The sequence below is a fragment of the Myotis daubentonii genome, chromosome 11 (assembly GCF_963259705.1).
Source record: "Myotis daubentonii chromosome 11, mMyoDau2.1, whole genome shotgun sequence".
In the NCBI taxonomy this organism is placed as follows: Eukaryota; Metazoa; Chordata; class Mammalia; order Chiroptera; family Vespertilionidae; genus Myotis; species Myotis daubentonii.
Window position 1 is genome coordinate 56,722,992 of NC_081850.1, and position 13,329 is coordinate 56,736,320.

A 13,329-nucleotide genomic window follows, 5' to 3' on the forward strand; every position below is an offset into this window, starting at 1 on the left:
CAGCAGAGGATGGGAGGCGCAGAGGGCCGGACAGACGTAAACAGTTCTAGAACTGTTGCCGGCGGAAAGCGCAGCTGCACCTCAGGGAATCTTTGGTCTGGAGCCTGACTCCTTCGGCACCCCCTGCCAGGTCATTCGGAGAAGCTGGCAGGCGGAGCCTTCCTTTTCGGAAGAGCTGTCCTCTCTCTTACCCCCTCGCCCTGGCTTCCTGCCTTGGGGCAGCCTCGGAGGCGCGCCAGCAGCACTCCTCCAACTCTACTCCACCCGAGCCTGACAGCTGGGCGGTCCCGCCTGACCCGCGGGCGGGCCGCTGCTCTCTCTCTGACTCGTGCCCGGGAGAGCAGCGCCACTGCAAAGGGGTTGCCAGCGCGGGTCGGAAAGGCCTCCGGGCTGGGGCTGGCTGCACCGCGTAGTTTCCATTGTGCCGCCCGGCGAATGGCCGGGTAACGCGCGCGCGCGCGCACACACACACACACACACACACACACACACACACACTCCCTCGCACACGCGGAACCGGCTGGGCCAGGGGAGGGAGGAGGAGGGTGACGTAGCGTCCCATGGCGTCACATTGACGTCTCGCATTCCAGGCACTCTATGGAGAGGCCGCTAGGGCTCCTGTGGCATAAATGACGTGCCGAGAGGACGAGCGAACGCGCAGCCGGGAGAGCGGAGTCTCCTGGCTCCCGCCCCCCACCCCTCCAGCTCCTGCTCCTCCTCCGCTCCCCACACACAGACCAGCTCACACCCGCTCCCTCACTCGCACACACAGACACGCGCGCACACACGCTCCGCACACACACTCCACTCTCTCCCGCGCGCTCACACCCCTCTCGCCCTGCACCCTCGCGGGTGCAGCGCGGCGCGGCAGCCGGACGCCCCTCCCGGGCTCACTTTGCAACGCTGACAGCGGTGGCCGTGGAGGTGGGAACAGCGGCGGCATCCTCTCCCCTGGTCGCGGCCGGAGCCAGGACGCCAGCGGAACCCCTCGGCGGCGCTCTCCCATGAGTCGGGATCGCAGCATCCCCTGCCAGCCGCTCACCGCCTCTGGGAGCCGCTGGGCTTGGAGACCGCAGCCCTTCCGGGACAGCAGCTGTGACTCCCCCCCAGCGCAGATTTCGGGGCAGCTCTCTAGAAACTCGCTCTAAAGACGGAACCGCCACAGCACTCAAGTACGTATTTGAGATTCGCCCAGTTAATTGGGGGACTTGCTGAAAAGTTGGCACACTGGGAAGCGTCGCTCCCGAAATTGACAACTTTGAGTGTGGGGTTTTCCCCCCTCACCGCCTCGCTGCCGCCTTGGTTGCTGAGAGGCGGGTGGGTTCTGATCTGAAACTTTTCCCGGGTAGCGGACCCCCGGGGATCTCTGGAGCTAGTGGGATTCCAACCCCCACCCGAAGGGGCGAAAAGCCTGTAACAAAGAGGAGGACCGGGATGTGTGCAGTCGCAGCTCCGGAGATGTAATTCAGGGTATTTCAGCTCTAGTTGTCATGGTAATGATGCTCTCGGCGGCGGCGGCAGCAGCGGCGGCGGGGAGTTGCTGCTCCGGTGATGAACGGCAGTAATTTTCCTGCCTTTTAACTAGGATTGAACATAGGGGCTCCGGTGGTCCAAGTTCATACACCCGAGAGTGACTCGGAGCGGGTTGACCGGGAGGTAGCTTGGGAGGGGAAAGGGGCCAGGGCAGCCGCGGCCGGAGTTTGCAAAGGCGCTCGGAGGATCGCAGGAAAAGAGGGCATAATTGTAGGAATGCGGCTTATTGTATTGAAATGAGCCTGGGGCTCCACTAGGCACGTCTGCCCGGCGTCGCCGACTTGCCCGCTGACACTTTTCCCTGCGGAGGTGAGCGGGTGTAATTGCGGACTCCCGCACTCCGACACGCGTGGGGACGGTGTCCCTCTCATCCAGGCTCGGCTCGGTGTTAGAAAGGCATGTTTTCCTCTTAACTGAGAGAACTCGCGCTTTTGGAGAAGTTGCTCCGAGTGTTTTAATAGAATTGAAAGTTCTCGGTGGAGAGGAGAGAGCGGTCGTGCCAACGCAGCCTGCGGAGACTGGCTTCCCAAGGCCCCTCTAGAACCTGCTGGGACTTTGGGGCAGTCGTGAAGTTTCAGCATGTGTCCCTTGATTCCAAAGAACGTGTTTCCGGGCGCCGAGGCTTTGCCTAGAATAGCTATTGCCTCTTATTTAGCCTCCATACTCCAAAGGGAAGAGCTGGCTGCAGGGAGGTTGGTGATCAGAAATCGCGGGCCGTTGGTTATCCCAGAGCCTTGGGGTGCCGGGAGAGACATACATAGGGCGCCGGGGTGGTCACTTCATCGCAAATTCCATCTTCTTTTCCCGCGACAAAGAAATGTTTTCTAGAACTAAGTTTGGGAAAGAGAAACCTGCCCAACGCGGCTACCGGGCACAATGAATGAAGTTAGAGTTTATTCCGAGTTATCGTAGCTGAACAAGATGCTCCCGTGTGAGTACCAGAGACTCCTCGGGCCACAGCAGCCCTGCACCCGCTCCCTCCCCCCGCGCCCACCCGCTCCCCTCCCGGGACCTGGCGCTCGCAGGATTTCTCCCCGCGGTTTCTCTCCTCTCCCTCGGTCTTTCTGAGAATGCTGTCTTTCCCATTCTGTCGGTCTCCTCCACGCCTCCTGCCCCCGCCCAGCCTCCGCCCCCGCTCCCCAAGGTTGGAAACTCCGCGGAGGGGCCGGGGTCACAATGGTGCGTTTCACGGTTTCCTCCACTCGCTTCACCACCGGGAGGGGAACACGGGGGTGTTCCTTTCGTCTGCCCACGAGAAAGAAAGGGGCTTTGACAGAGGTAGTTATTTCTTCCTAATTTACAACCTCGAGGCTCCGTGCTCCCGGCCCCGCGGCCGCGAGCGGGAGCCACCGAAAGTGTTTCCAGGCTCGGAGGCTTTGCCTAGGTAACCGGACGTTTTGGAGGGCGCGGGGAGGGGGGGGGGGGAGGGAGGGGAGCGGGAGAGAGAACCGAGGGGCACTCGGCTCAGCTGTAGGAAACGTGGTGTGGCTCTTCCCCTCCAACACCGGTGCTCCAGGAGACGCGACCCTCATCCACCAAGTCAAAGGCCGATCCTTAGAGAAAGGCTCCGCTGGAAAGGCCCCGGGGCAGGGCGGGCAGGCGGGCACCTCCTGGGAGAGGTGGTGGGAGGTTTCTGGAGACCCCACTGAAGACTGGGGGCGGGGTGAGAAGGGCTGGAAGCACAGGCTACAACCGTGGGAAGATCCTTCCGTGCTTGCACTAGAGTTCGCTCAAGCTTTCCGTAGGATCAGCTGGGGCTGGGGCTGGAGCTGGGGCTGGGGCTGGGGCTGGGGAAGGGGCCAGGCTTGGGACTGGGGGTATCAAGGGAATCCCCCATTTCCTGGCCTTCGAGGGCTTCCCGGACCTGAAGACTCCCAGTACCTCTCCTTCCTCAGGGAAGCCATGGGCGTAGAGGCTGCAGGCAATGAAACTTGCACGACCCTCGCGCAGCCCGCGCACCCGCGAGGATTGGGGGGTTTTGTTTATTTTTGGCTCCAAGTGCCTCCCATTCAGCTGTGAGTGGGTCGGGACAAAGGTGGCGCTATAGGCCGGAGTTGGCGGCAGTGGAATCCTTCCTCCAGGCCTGGGGAGCTGTGCTTCCAGCTACAAAGTTTCGCCGAGGCTGTGCGCTGAGACGCTGGGCCTGGAGCCGCGCTGGGGCCCTCCGGGTGTGCCCCCCTCGGCCGCCGGGTGGTCTAGAGCCTAGAAGTCGCCCACCCTCAAGGATGCCGCCCGCTGGGTGCAGGGGGCCTCCCTCCCGCCCCTTCAGCTGTAAACGCCCTCCGCCTTCTCGCCCGGCTGCCAGCGCGGGCCTATTTTCACTGTGCCCTTTTGTTTGCTTGACCCCTGGCCCCCGAAACTCGGGGCTAATAGACGCAAAGCTCCATTAGCATTTAGAATGGAAGGCTGACTTTCTTAATTCCTCGGGGCATTCACGCATTCGTTCCGGACCTTGTGCATTTCCTATGCAGCGTGTAAATTTGTCTGTGAGGGGGTGAGAGCGGGTGGAATTGGAAAATGACTATTTCCCCCTCGTGCACACTCACTGACCCCCACCCTCCGAATTTGGGCGGGACTCTTTTCTGCACTGTTTTCTTCGGTTTTCCTAACTTCGTGAGCTCGGAACCAATTGTGGGGGGCAGAGGATCGATTTCTGGGCGATGTCAGGCTTTGCTATTTTAGCCTCGGTTCGGGTGCCACAAAAGGGCGGTGAGCGCGGCTGGTAGGGACAACCTTTCCTCGGCTACCCCAAGGTGGTGTGATGCTGCTTGTTTCAGGACCCCAGGCACCTTAGAATTTTTTTGTCATTAACGTAGCATTTCTAGAGGCCTCCACCAACTCCCAATACGCCCAGCCCAGGCCCCGGTGGCTCAGCCTGGACCTACTGTGACCTTTGTTCTCTCTCCGGGGGCCCGCAGAGCCCACTGCGGAAGAGCGCAGCCCCGCAAGCCCGGGCCCTGGGACTGGACCCTCAGCGGAGCTGGGCAGCACCGCCGCCGCTTCGCCTAGCCCTAGTCCTACGTCTCCGCCTCCTTCACTCTCAGCCTCCGCTGGAGAGACCCACAGCCCCACCATTCAGCGCGCAAGATATCCTCCAGGTAGGTCTGAAGGCACGACCCCTTATTCCAACCCGCCTAGGAGAGGTGGGTGGGGGAGCCACGCTACCAGCCGGCAAGGTGGTCGACGTGCCCAGCGGCCAAGACAGTGCCTGCTGGCTGCGCATTTCACAGCACAGGTGGCTTCTTTGCAGGAAGCTCCTCTGGATACCACACCCTGTTGCTACCAGCGAAGCAGCCAGATTACATTAAGCATTGCATTTCTCAAAAGTATTTGTCCTAAGATAAACACAAATACACCATAGATTCGGATATTTTACTTCTAATGTCTTCATGTTTGCTCTTCCTTTACATGCAGCTTATTCATTTAAGAAGTATGGGGTCACTTAGAGCAATAGATAGAGTATTTTTGTTTATATAAAATCCAAATCACTTGGGTGCAAAGTGTGGATTCTTGAAGCTCAGAGGGAAAGAGAAAAAGCATTTGACCTGAAACCCAAGGAGTCCATTTAAGTTGGCAAAAGTAAGGATTGCAGGCTTGGCTTGTAACACCTCTTTATGCATCTGTCAGAGAGATACCAGGTGCCAGGCCTGTGTAGGCACCAAAGATATGCAGATAAATAGAACTCAGTCCCAGCAAGCTCACGGTCTAGCTGGAAAACACAGAAAGACACAAGAGCAATAGGCAGAGATTGGCAAGGAAGAATGACTAATAGGGAAATCCTAGAGGTCTAAAGGGAGAAGGAGAAGAGCTGAAACCACAGGCAGTGTTCTTTCTTTTACATGACTAGTCTTTCATTTCACCCCAACAACTGCAAAGCAGGATAAGTAATCCTTTAACTTCAAACTAGGGAGGGTTTTTAAGGACCTGTTTGAAAAATAAAGGCTTGAACTGGCCTCTCCTCACCACTGCTTCTTCCAACAGGCCCTCATCACATTTTTTCAAGTCAAGATTTCATCCCATACACCCATGACTCAATCAGATTTGGAAATGTGGGTAAGAGAAAGATGTCAGAGGAAGTGTGAAGTACTCACTCTTCTATTAGTCACACATTTTATACCATAGGCTCCGAATAGACATTAAGCACCTGGTTTTCCTTTGGTTCAGAAAAAAACCAACCACCAGAAATTGCCCATTTTACCACTTATATTTAGCCATAAAGAAAGGGAAATCATCAGATAAGTTATTCATTAGATGTGATAATTCTCAGGGCCCTCTCATCCAGCTCAACCTCTCTGAACAGTAAGCAAGCACCCTGGGTACCAGTCGCTTTGCTGGGCTCAATATAGTCAAACTGGCAGAGAAACAAAACATATTAAGAAACTGCTTTCTGTTTGTAGGGGTCCTAATTATTCTGTCCTAAGATAATATGTAAGCTAACTCACCTATTATGACAGCTATAATGTCATAAAACAGCCACTGATGTATTTTATTAGTCAGAATTGAGGAAAAGTATATATATATATATATATATATATATATATACTTTTAATAATATATAATTTTTAATATATATATTATATTGTATATGGCAGAGAGCAGGTTTGGTGAGTGTTTTGTTGCAGCTGCTGATCTTTTTCTTTGCAGATGGTGCAAACTCCCCCCAGTCCATTTCCTGGGCCTACTTTCCCACCTCACCACCTAGCTGGCTGAAGTCATCAGCAGGGGTCCAGTTTGTGCAGGCTGCTGGCCCTGTCTGGAAGAGTGGGAAGGGGGTGGAAGAAAAAGCGACCACAATATGTGTGGGTACCCTTAGTTGGCATTTATAAAATGTTAGCATGTCACTGTTTCCCTTGGCCAGTAAGTCCCATGTAGGACACCTTTTTTTTTTTTTTTTTTTTACTAACTCATAGAATTTATAAATCAATGTGTGTGTGACTTGGGGGACCAGTGACCTCTTCCCCCCAAAATAAACTAACAAGGCATTCACTGGCTTTCTTTATGCACCCTCCCCTACCTCCACCCCCAACTAGTGGCTGAAGTCACTCCAATTAACTTAAAAATATCATTGGGCCTATGAGAGAAGACATCAAATTTCCCAGATCTGGTGGAGGACAGGGCAAGGGAAGAAAGGTGGGCACAGAGGTCCCCAGGAGGCTGGGTTTTGGCATCCTGTACGCCCTTTGACAGTCTGTAAGGGTTCAGCTTTCTTCCCAGCGAAGAAAGGAAGGAAACACTGGGCTTTAGATCTGTGCTCCCAGGAGGAGAAAAGGATGTCACTTCCTCTCCGTTTCCTAGGCCTAGATTAAAGAGCCATGCTAGGAAAGAGTGCGGACTTGCTTCTGAAAGACCCTTTGCCCTGTCCCTGCAGATATGCCCTGCGTGCAAGCCCCGTATAGCCCTTCGCCTCCAGGTTCCAGTTATGCAGCCCAGACCTACAGCTCAGAGTACACAGCGGAGATCATGAATCCCGACTGCGCCAAGCTGACCATGGACCTCGGCAGCACCGAGATCACGGCCAGGGCCACCACATCCCTGCCCAGCTTCAGTACCTTCGTGGAGGGCTACTCCAACTACGAATTCAAGCCCTCCTGCCAGTACCAGATGCAGCCGCCTGGGCCGCGACCCTTGATCAAGGTGGAGGAGGGCCACCCGCACAGCTATCACCATCACCCCCACCACCACCATCACCACCACCACCATCACCAGCAACAGCCGCAGCCGGAGCCATCCATTCCGCCCTCCTCCGGACCGGAGGACGAGGTGCTGCCCAGCACTTCCATGTACTTCAAGCAGTCCCCGCCGTCCACGCCCACCACGCCGGGCTTCCCCCCGCAGGCGGGGGCGCTGTGGGACGATGCGCTGCCCTCGGCGCAGGGCTGCATCGCGCCCGGCCCGCTGCTCGACCCGCCGATGAAGGCGTTGTCCGGCGCTCGCTTCCCACTCTTCCACTTCAAGCCCTCGCCGCCGCACCCGCCCGCGCCCAGCCCGGCTGGCGGCCACCATCTCAGCTACGACCCGACGACCGCCGCCGCGCTCAGCCTGTCGCTGGGGGCCGCCGCCGCCGCGGGCAGCCAGGCCCCCGCCCTCGAGGGCCACCCCTACGGGCTGCCGCTGCCCAAGAGGGCAGCCGCGCTGGCCTTCCCGCCGCTCAACCTCACGGCCTCCCCCACCGCGTCCAGCCTGCTCGGGGAGAGCCCCAGCCTGCCGTCGCCGCCCATCAGGAGCTCCTCCTCGGGCGAGGGCACCTGCGCCGTGTGCGGGGACAACGCTGCCTGCCAGCACTACGGCGTTCGCACCTGCGAGGGCTGCAAGGGCTTCTTCAAGGTGAGCGCACGCCTCCTCCTGGCGCCCCTCCCTCCGCAGCCAGCCTCCTCAGCACCCGCTCGAGTGAGCAGATAAGTGGGTCCTTCCCGATTTGAGAGGTGTAATTGTTGAACTCTGCGTTCCTGTAGCCTAGCACCTTCACGTCCATGTTCTCAGGGTGTCTGACCTTGAAGTTCATTACAGGAGGCCGCCCCAGATGGATGTGAGGAGCTGTGAACTTCCTGACGTGGCATTATCTTACGGTCATTTTTCTGGGGGAAGCTTTCAGCAGATTCTCAAAGGGATCTGTGATCTCAAACGTGCAAAAAACCTAATTGCATTTCTCCCCTGTCCATCCCGAGGAGAAGGGTTGGTGTGCCAGGCCATGGACATCTGTATCTCAGGTCATCTTCATAGTAAGAGCTAGGACTGTTGAATCAGAGAGACCTGAGACTGGATTCTGGCCACTTACTAGCTGTTTTTATTAAATGTCTTGAAGGTAGATCTTAATTATCCCTGTTTCATAAATGAGGCGATGGAGACTTGGAAAGGTTATTCAACTGCCCAGGATACACACTCAGAGAGTGAGAGGGAGACAGGATGCCAGCTCATGTTTGCATGACCCCAAAGTGCACATGGCCTTCACACCTCTGCAGCTGTAGAACAGGCCACTGACTAGATGCAGTTTGGGACAGCCCCCCTTCATAGAAGAGAGGAGCTGGGGTTTCACCAATTCACTCCACCTCTGAGCCACACACAATGCCAGGCGTGGAAGTTGTTCATGATCTCATATAGACCCAAAGGAGAATTCTACAGGAGGGTCTTCAGCCTCCACCTATGTTACTCACGAGGAAGCTGAAGCCCAGAGAAGTGAAGCCTTGGGTAGCCTGTAAACAGTGATTTATCCGCATGTGGTGACTCTTGAGTTCGGTGCTCTTTATAACACTCAGGGGAAAGAGGCCTTGTCCTCTTGCTGCTCTGCTTTTGCTATTGACGCCCCGGCTTCTTCAGACAGTTAATTCTGTGCCACTTTCCCCAATCCCCACTCCCCACTCCCCTGGCCATTATCTCAGGCATTTGCAAACCCACAAATGGTCTCCCACAATAATCACTCCCTAGCCTACATGCTGGGCAGGGTGGAGGAAAAGGAGAAGCTGGATGCTGATTGGGTAATAGGATTTAGGAGGCCAACAGGATGTATCTGGGAGCAGGTGGGACTTGGAGTACACTCAAATAGGAGGCCTTGATCTGCCACCTACCAATTGTATGACATTGGGCATGATACTTCTTTCTAGGCCTCAGCTTCCCTATCAGGTGAATAAAATTCAGAGAAGGGCTGTGAGAATTAAATGGGATAAAACAATTATGAAAGCATTTTATAAACTTTAAAGGGCCATAAAAAACAATAGTTCATTATAAGTCAAAACTACCAAGTATTTGTAAAAATGCACGTGTTTGTGTATTGGTTATCCTACCCACAAGCAACAGTTACTTTTGATCTGGGAGTAGAAATCATGTGATTAATTACATTCTGCAGAAAATCGAGAAAAGGCGTATGGGAAGACTTTGCAGCCATACCGAAGGCATGTACAGGATTATGACATTTTAAATATAGAGCCCCCAGGTTAGCCCTTTTTTAGTCTTAACTACTCAAGCTTTACCAGGGCTGCTTTCAAGGAACTGCATTCCTTTCACAAATTGATTTTTACATCATTTCAGTGGAAATGCTGAAGGGCAGTGAAACAGGTAGCCAAAAAAGGGAAAAGGAAGAAAAACAATTAAGAGACGTGCAAGTATCTTCAAATATAACCATCCTTGAATAATTGAGAGTTGACCAAAATACAGGAGTCGTAATACATCCCGTCTAGAAATGTCAATTAAGTGTTCCCCAACAGGGTTCCTTTTCTGCAGCAATCCCTTGAAAACAAATCTATATTTGAAAGGGCGGGGGGTAGGATGGGAGAGAACCATCCCACAGATCTGTTAATTAAGGGAATGGGAGCAGGTTTTACCCAGTGGCTTTCTACCATTAAATTGAATTCTTTAAAAATGTGACATGAAATGCAGTTAATGATGGAATTCAGTGATTGAACTGTAACGATCTCTCCTTGTCCTTAAACTGTGCAGGCGCACATGACTGTGGGAAAGGTTTCAGGTTATTGGAAAAATGTATACCTGGAGCAAAATGCCGCCAAGCACTCAAATTGGCATATAACCTTGAGGACAATGGCAAGAAATAGAGTTTTAGAAATTACTGCATGTTCGATGAAGAGAACTTCATTCAGGAAGCACCAGTTTCCTACCCTTAAAGAGTGCTGAGAATTTAAATGCTGGAAACTGAGAAGCATGTTTGTGTTTTTGGAATTTTTACATTTTAAACTAACATCACCTATACATGTAAGGAAAATGTATCTGGCTTTGTTAGATTTTTTTAAGTTTTATGTAAGCAAAATGATCTCCTAAAGTGAAATTAAAAGATGATAGGGTGAATACTGGTAAATGAGGGCTGAGAATTGCTGAAAGTAAAGATTGAAAATAAGCCTAGAATTTTGGGCAAGAAATAGATTACCAACCCCAAATTACCCAGATTTCTTTTCTTTTTTAGGCTTATCAAATAAATTTCAGCTTTCTGCTCTATTTGGAATTGTATAGATTCAGGTAATTTTTGAATGATTTTACCCCAAGTGGTAAACACCCACATCCAGTTGCACACATGCTTTTTGTGGGGGTTTTTAAAAAGCCTCCCTTATATTTGGAGCATAAAATTATGCTCAATTATTTCTCCACGTGCCATTTTTAAATTACATGTGATTCTGAAGAATACAGCATTATTTTATATCCAAGTCCAAGTTTTATGAAGTATGTTTTACAATATGGCTATTTTGATGTCTATGTCAATAGTCATTTATGAAATAACCAATCAATGGGAATTTTAATTGAAAATATATGGCTCTTATATTCCTTTCTTTCTCGTTTCTTTTTGTTTTGGTTTTTCTTTATTCCTTTCTTGGATGTGATAGTGGTTTTTAGTGTCCAATTTTAAGATTTTAATTTTAAATATTAAAAAATGGCCATTTACCCTTTTAAAGATAAACTGCAATGGCTGATTAAGGGATTTTGGGGGGGCACTTAAATATTATTTTCTATATATTTTAACTAGACAAGTCCTGATTTTTGCTTTTTATGATTTCATCTCTATTGGGAAACAAAGCCAGTTACTGTAATATTTGACTTACAAAAGTGATAGCCAACAAAGTACATCCCAGATAATTTTGATTTTATTTTAATAAGGTCAGCAATAATCAGGGGAGTGGAACAAGTAGAAAATTGTTCCCAGAGGGATATTAAAATTGGAGATAATCTAATCCTCCAAGGTATGATATGTTGACCTGGTAATTTCAGATATGATTTTATCATTCAGACTTGGATGTCTCCTGAGACTTGCTTCAGAACAATCTGAGATGATTTTCATTGTCAGCAGCTAACACTAATAAAATTGTTTTTCCTGCAGGCTAGCGTGTTAGGAAATTAAATTTATCTAATTATACGAATTGCACTGTCGCTTTTCACATTGTAATTAAAATACATCTTGTCAGGTTCTACCTCTTTCCAGAAACTATTAGTTGACTATCTCTGTATTGTATTTTCTCAGAGAACGGTGCAGAAAAATGCAAAATATGTTTGCCTGGCAAATAAAAACTGCCCTGTAGACAAGAGACGTCGAAACCGATGTCAGTACTGTCGTTTTCAGAAGTGTCTCAGTGTTGGGATGGTTAAAGAAGGTATGAATATAATGCTTTTTATCCAACTTGTCTATATGTGTTCTAAGATATCACTGAAAAAAAATGTTACTATTTACATTAGAATGGTGAATTTTCCTTTCCTTCCAACGTTTTGTTGTTACAGAGTATGTTTACATTTAAAAATAGCTGAGGACTACTTTTCAATTCTAATTTCTCAAAATCAATAGAGAGCTTGTGTACATACATCTCTGTTCTATTTAAGAAGGAGACTTTTAGGACTAATTCATTACCAAATATAAGTATGGAGTAGCTTTTATGCTGCTTGTTTCAACTCTCATTGAATCGTTGTGTGAATATTATTCCAAACTTATTGCCACTTTTAAATGGTTGGTCTCATTAATGATTGCTCAACTGTTTTAATTCCTTTTTGTGATTTATGGCTATTCATGAATATCTTTGAAGACAGTCTTTCTCTTTTTCCCTTGCCATCAGTTGTCCGTACAGATAGTCTGAAGGGGAGGAGAGGTCGGCTGCCTTCAAAACCAAAGAGCCCATTACAGCAGGAACCTTCCCAGCCCTCTCCACCTTCTCCTCCGAGCTGTATGATGAATGCCCTTGTCCGAGCTTTAACAGACTCAACGCCCAGAGAACTTGATTATTCCAGAGTAAGTTTTATAATGTCCTGCTTTTGAGTGAATGATCAGGGTCTCTATTCATGATACTAGCAATAAGAGTTGATTGATTGACTTTGTGCCTGCCAGTGTGCTAAACAGTTTTTATACCTTGTCTATATTTCTCACTTCATTTTGCAATTCCAGTGCATCCATTGAACCAAGTAATTTTGCCTTATTGGGTCTCTGAATCCCTTAACAAATGGTCTTGACAGTGCTGCATCTGTCATACCCATTGTTGCAGGATTCCTGGTGGTTGTGCCAATGAAAATCTGCACAGGTGAATTACAATTTGCAGATTTCTTTCATGGTTTAGACAAAGTGACTGCTGGTTTTTTCATATTGTGGTCAAACCTTCTGGGTGAGCTTTAAGTTATCCTTAAGCAGTTTACCCAACTGCATTGGCATTGATTGATCTGCTGCTTATTCGAGGGATTAGACCATTGATAGAGAGGAGCAAGCTCTGGCCTTGACATCAGGAGGACCGGGATGGAACACCACTTCTGCTGCTTCCTAGCTGTGTCACCTGGCTCATGCCCTTGGCTTTTTCATCCCTACAGTGGACATGATTACAATATTTAACCTCAGAGGGATGTTTTGATCACCAGCCACACAGGAAAGATGGTTGAGAAAACATTTGAAGACCATAAATGATTACCAGTATTGTTATTTTAGTCAACCAAAATATCTCAACATTTCTATTTCATATGGATGTAGTAAAATGTCATCAGTTTGAATTCTGAAAATTGCCATAAATTTAGATAACAAAGAGAACCACCACAAGAAAGGATTTTCTAAGCAAATGTATAAATATGACTCTAAGGCGGCTTTTTAAAAGACTTGGAAAAGCAAACTTCTAATAAGACTGAGTCTCACCAAAGATGGGAAGGAAGAAAAAAAGATCATAATTATTGGGCAATTTCTGCATGCTAGACATTGTGGTTCATTGTCTCATTTAACCACTTAAAGAATCATGAACTGTAGGGATAGTTACCCTCACTCTAAGACAAGAAAACTGAGAAACACAGTTTGCATACAAATCAAAGAGAGACCAGTCCAGGGATCCCCAATTGGTTGGT

At 49.9% G+C, this 13,329-nt stretch overlaps 1 protein-coding gene across 4 annotated transcripts in view; it reads left to right on the plus strand.

Annotated features, from left to right (window-relative positions):
• The first annotated feature begins 362 nt into the window (after positions 1 to 362).
• The window catches only part of NR4A3 (nuclear receptor subfamily 4 group A member 3), a 36,247-nt gene continuing 23,280 nt past the window's right edge, over positions 363 to 13,329 (plus strand). The window contains exons 1-7 of one of the 4 annotated variants that reach the window (XM_059657491.1): positions 363 to 1,172; positions 4,452 to 4,631; positions 5,515 to 5,586; positions 6,178 to 6,332; positions 6,902 to 7,857; positions 11,489 to 11,618; positions 12,072 to 12,244. In XM_059657491.1, coding sequence (XP_059513474.1) covers positions 6,329 to 6,332; positions 6,902 to 7,857; positions 11,489 to 11,618; positions 12,072 to 12,244 — 1,263 coding nt within the window. In that variant the 5' untranslated portion in view covers positions 363 to 1,172; positions 4,452 to 4,631; positions 5,515 to 5,586; positions 6,178 to 6,328. Of the gene's footprint in view, positions 1,173 to 4,451; positions 4,632 to 5,514; positions 5,587 to 6,177; positions 6,333 to 6,901; positions 7,858 to 11,488; positions 11,619 to 12,071; positions 12,245 to 13,329 lie in introns of those variants that run through there. The other 3 variants (XM_059657490.1, XM_059657492.1, XM_059657493.1) reach the window with 3 other exon arrangements.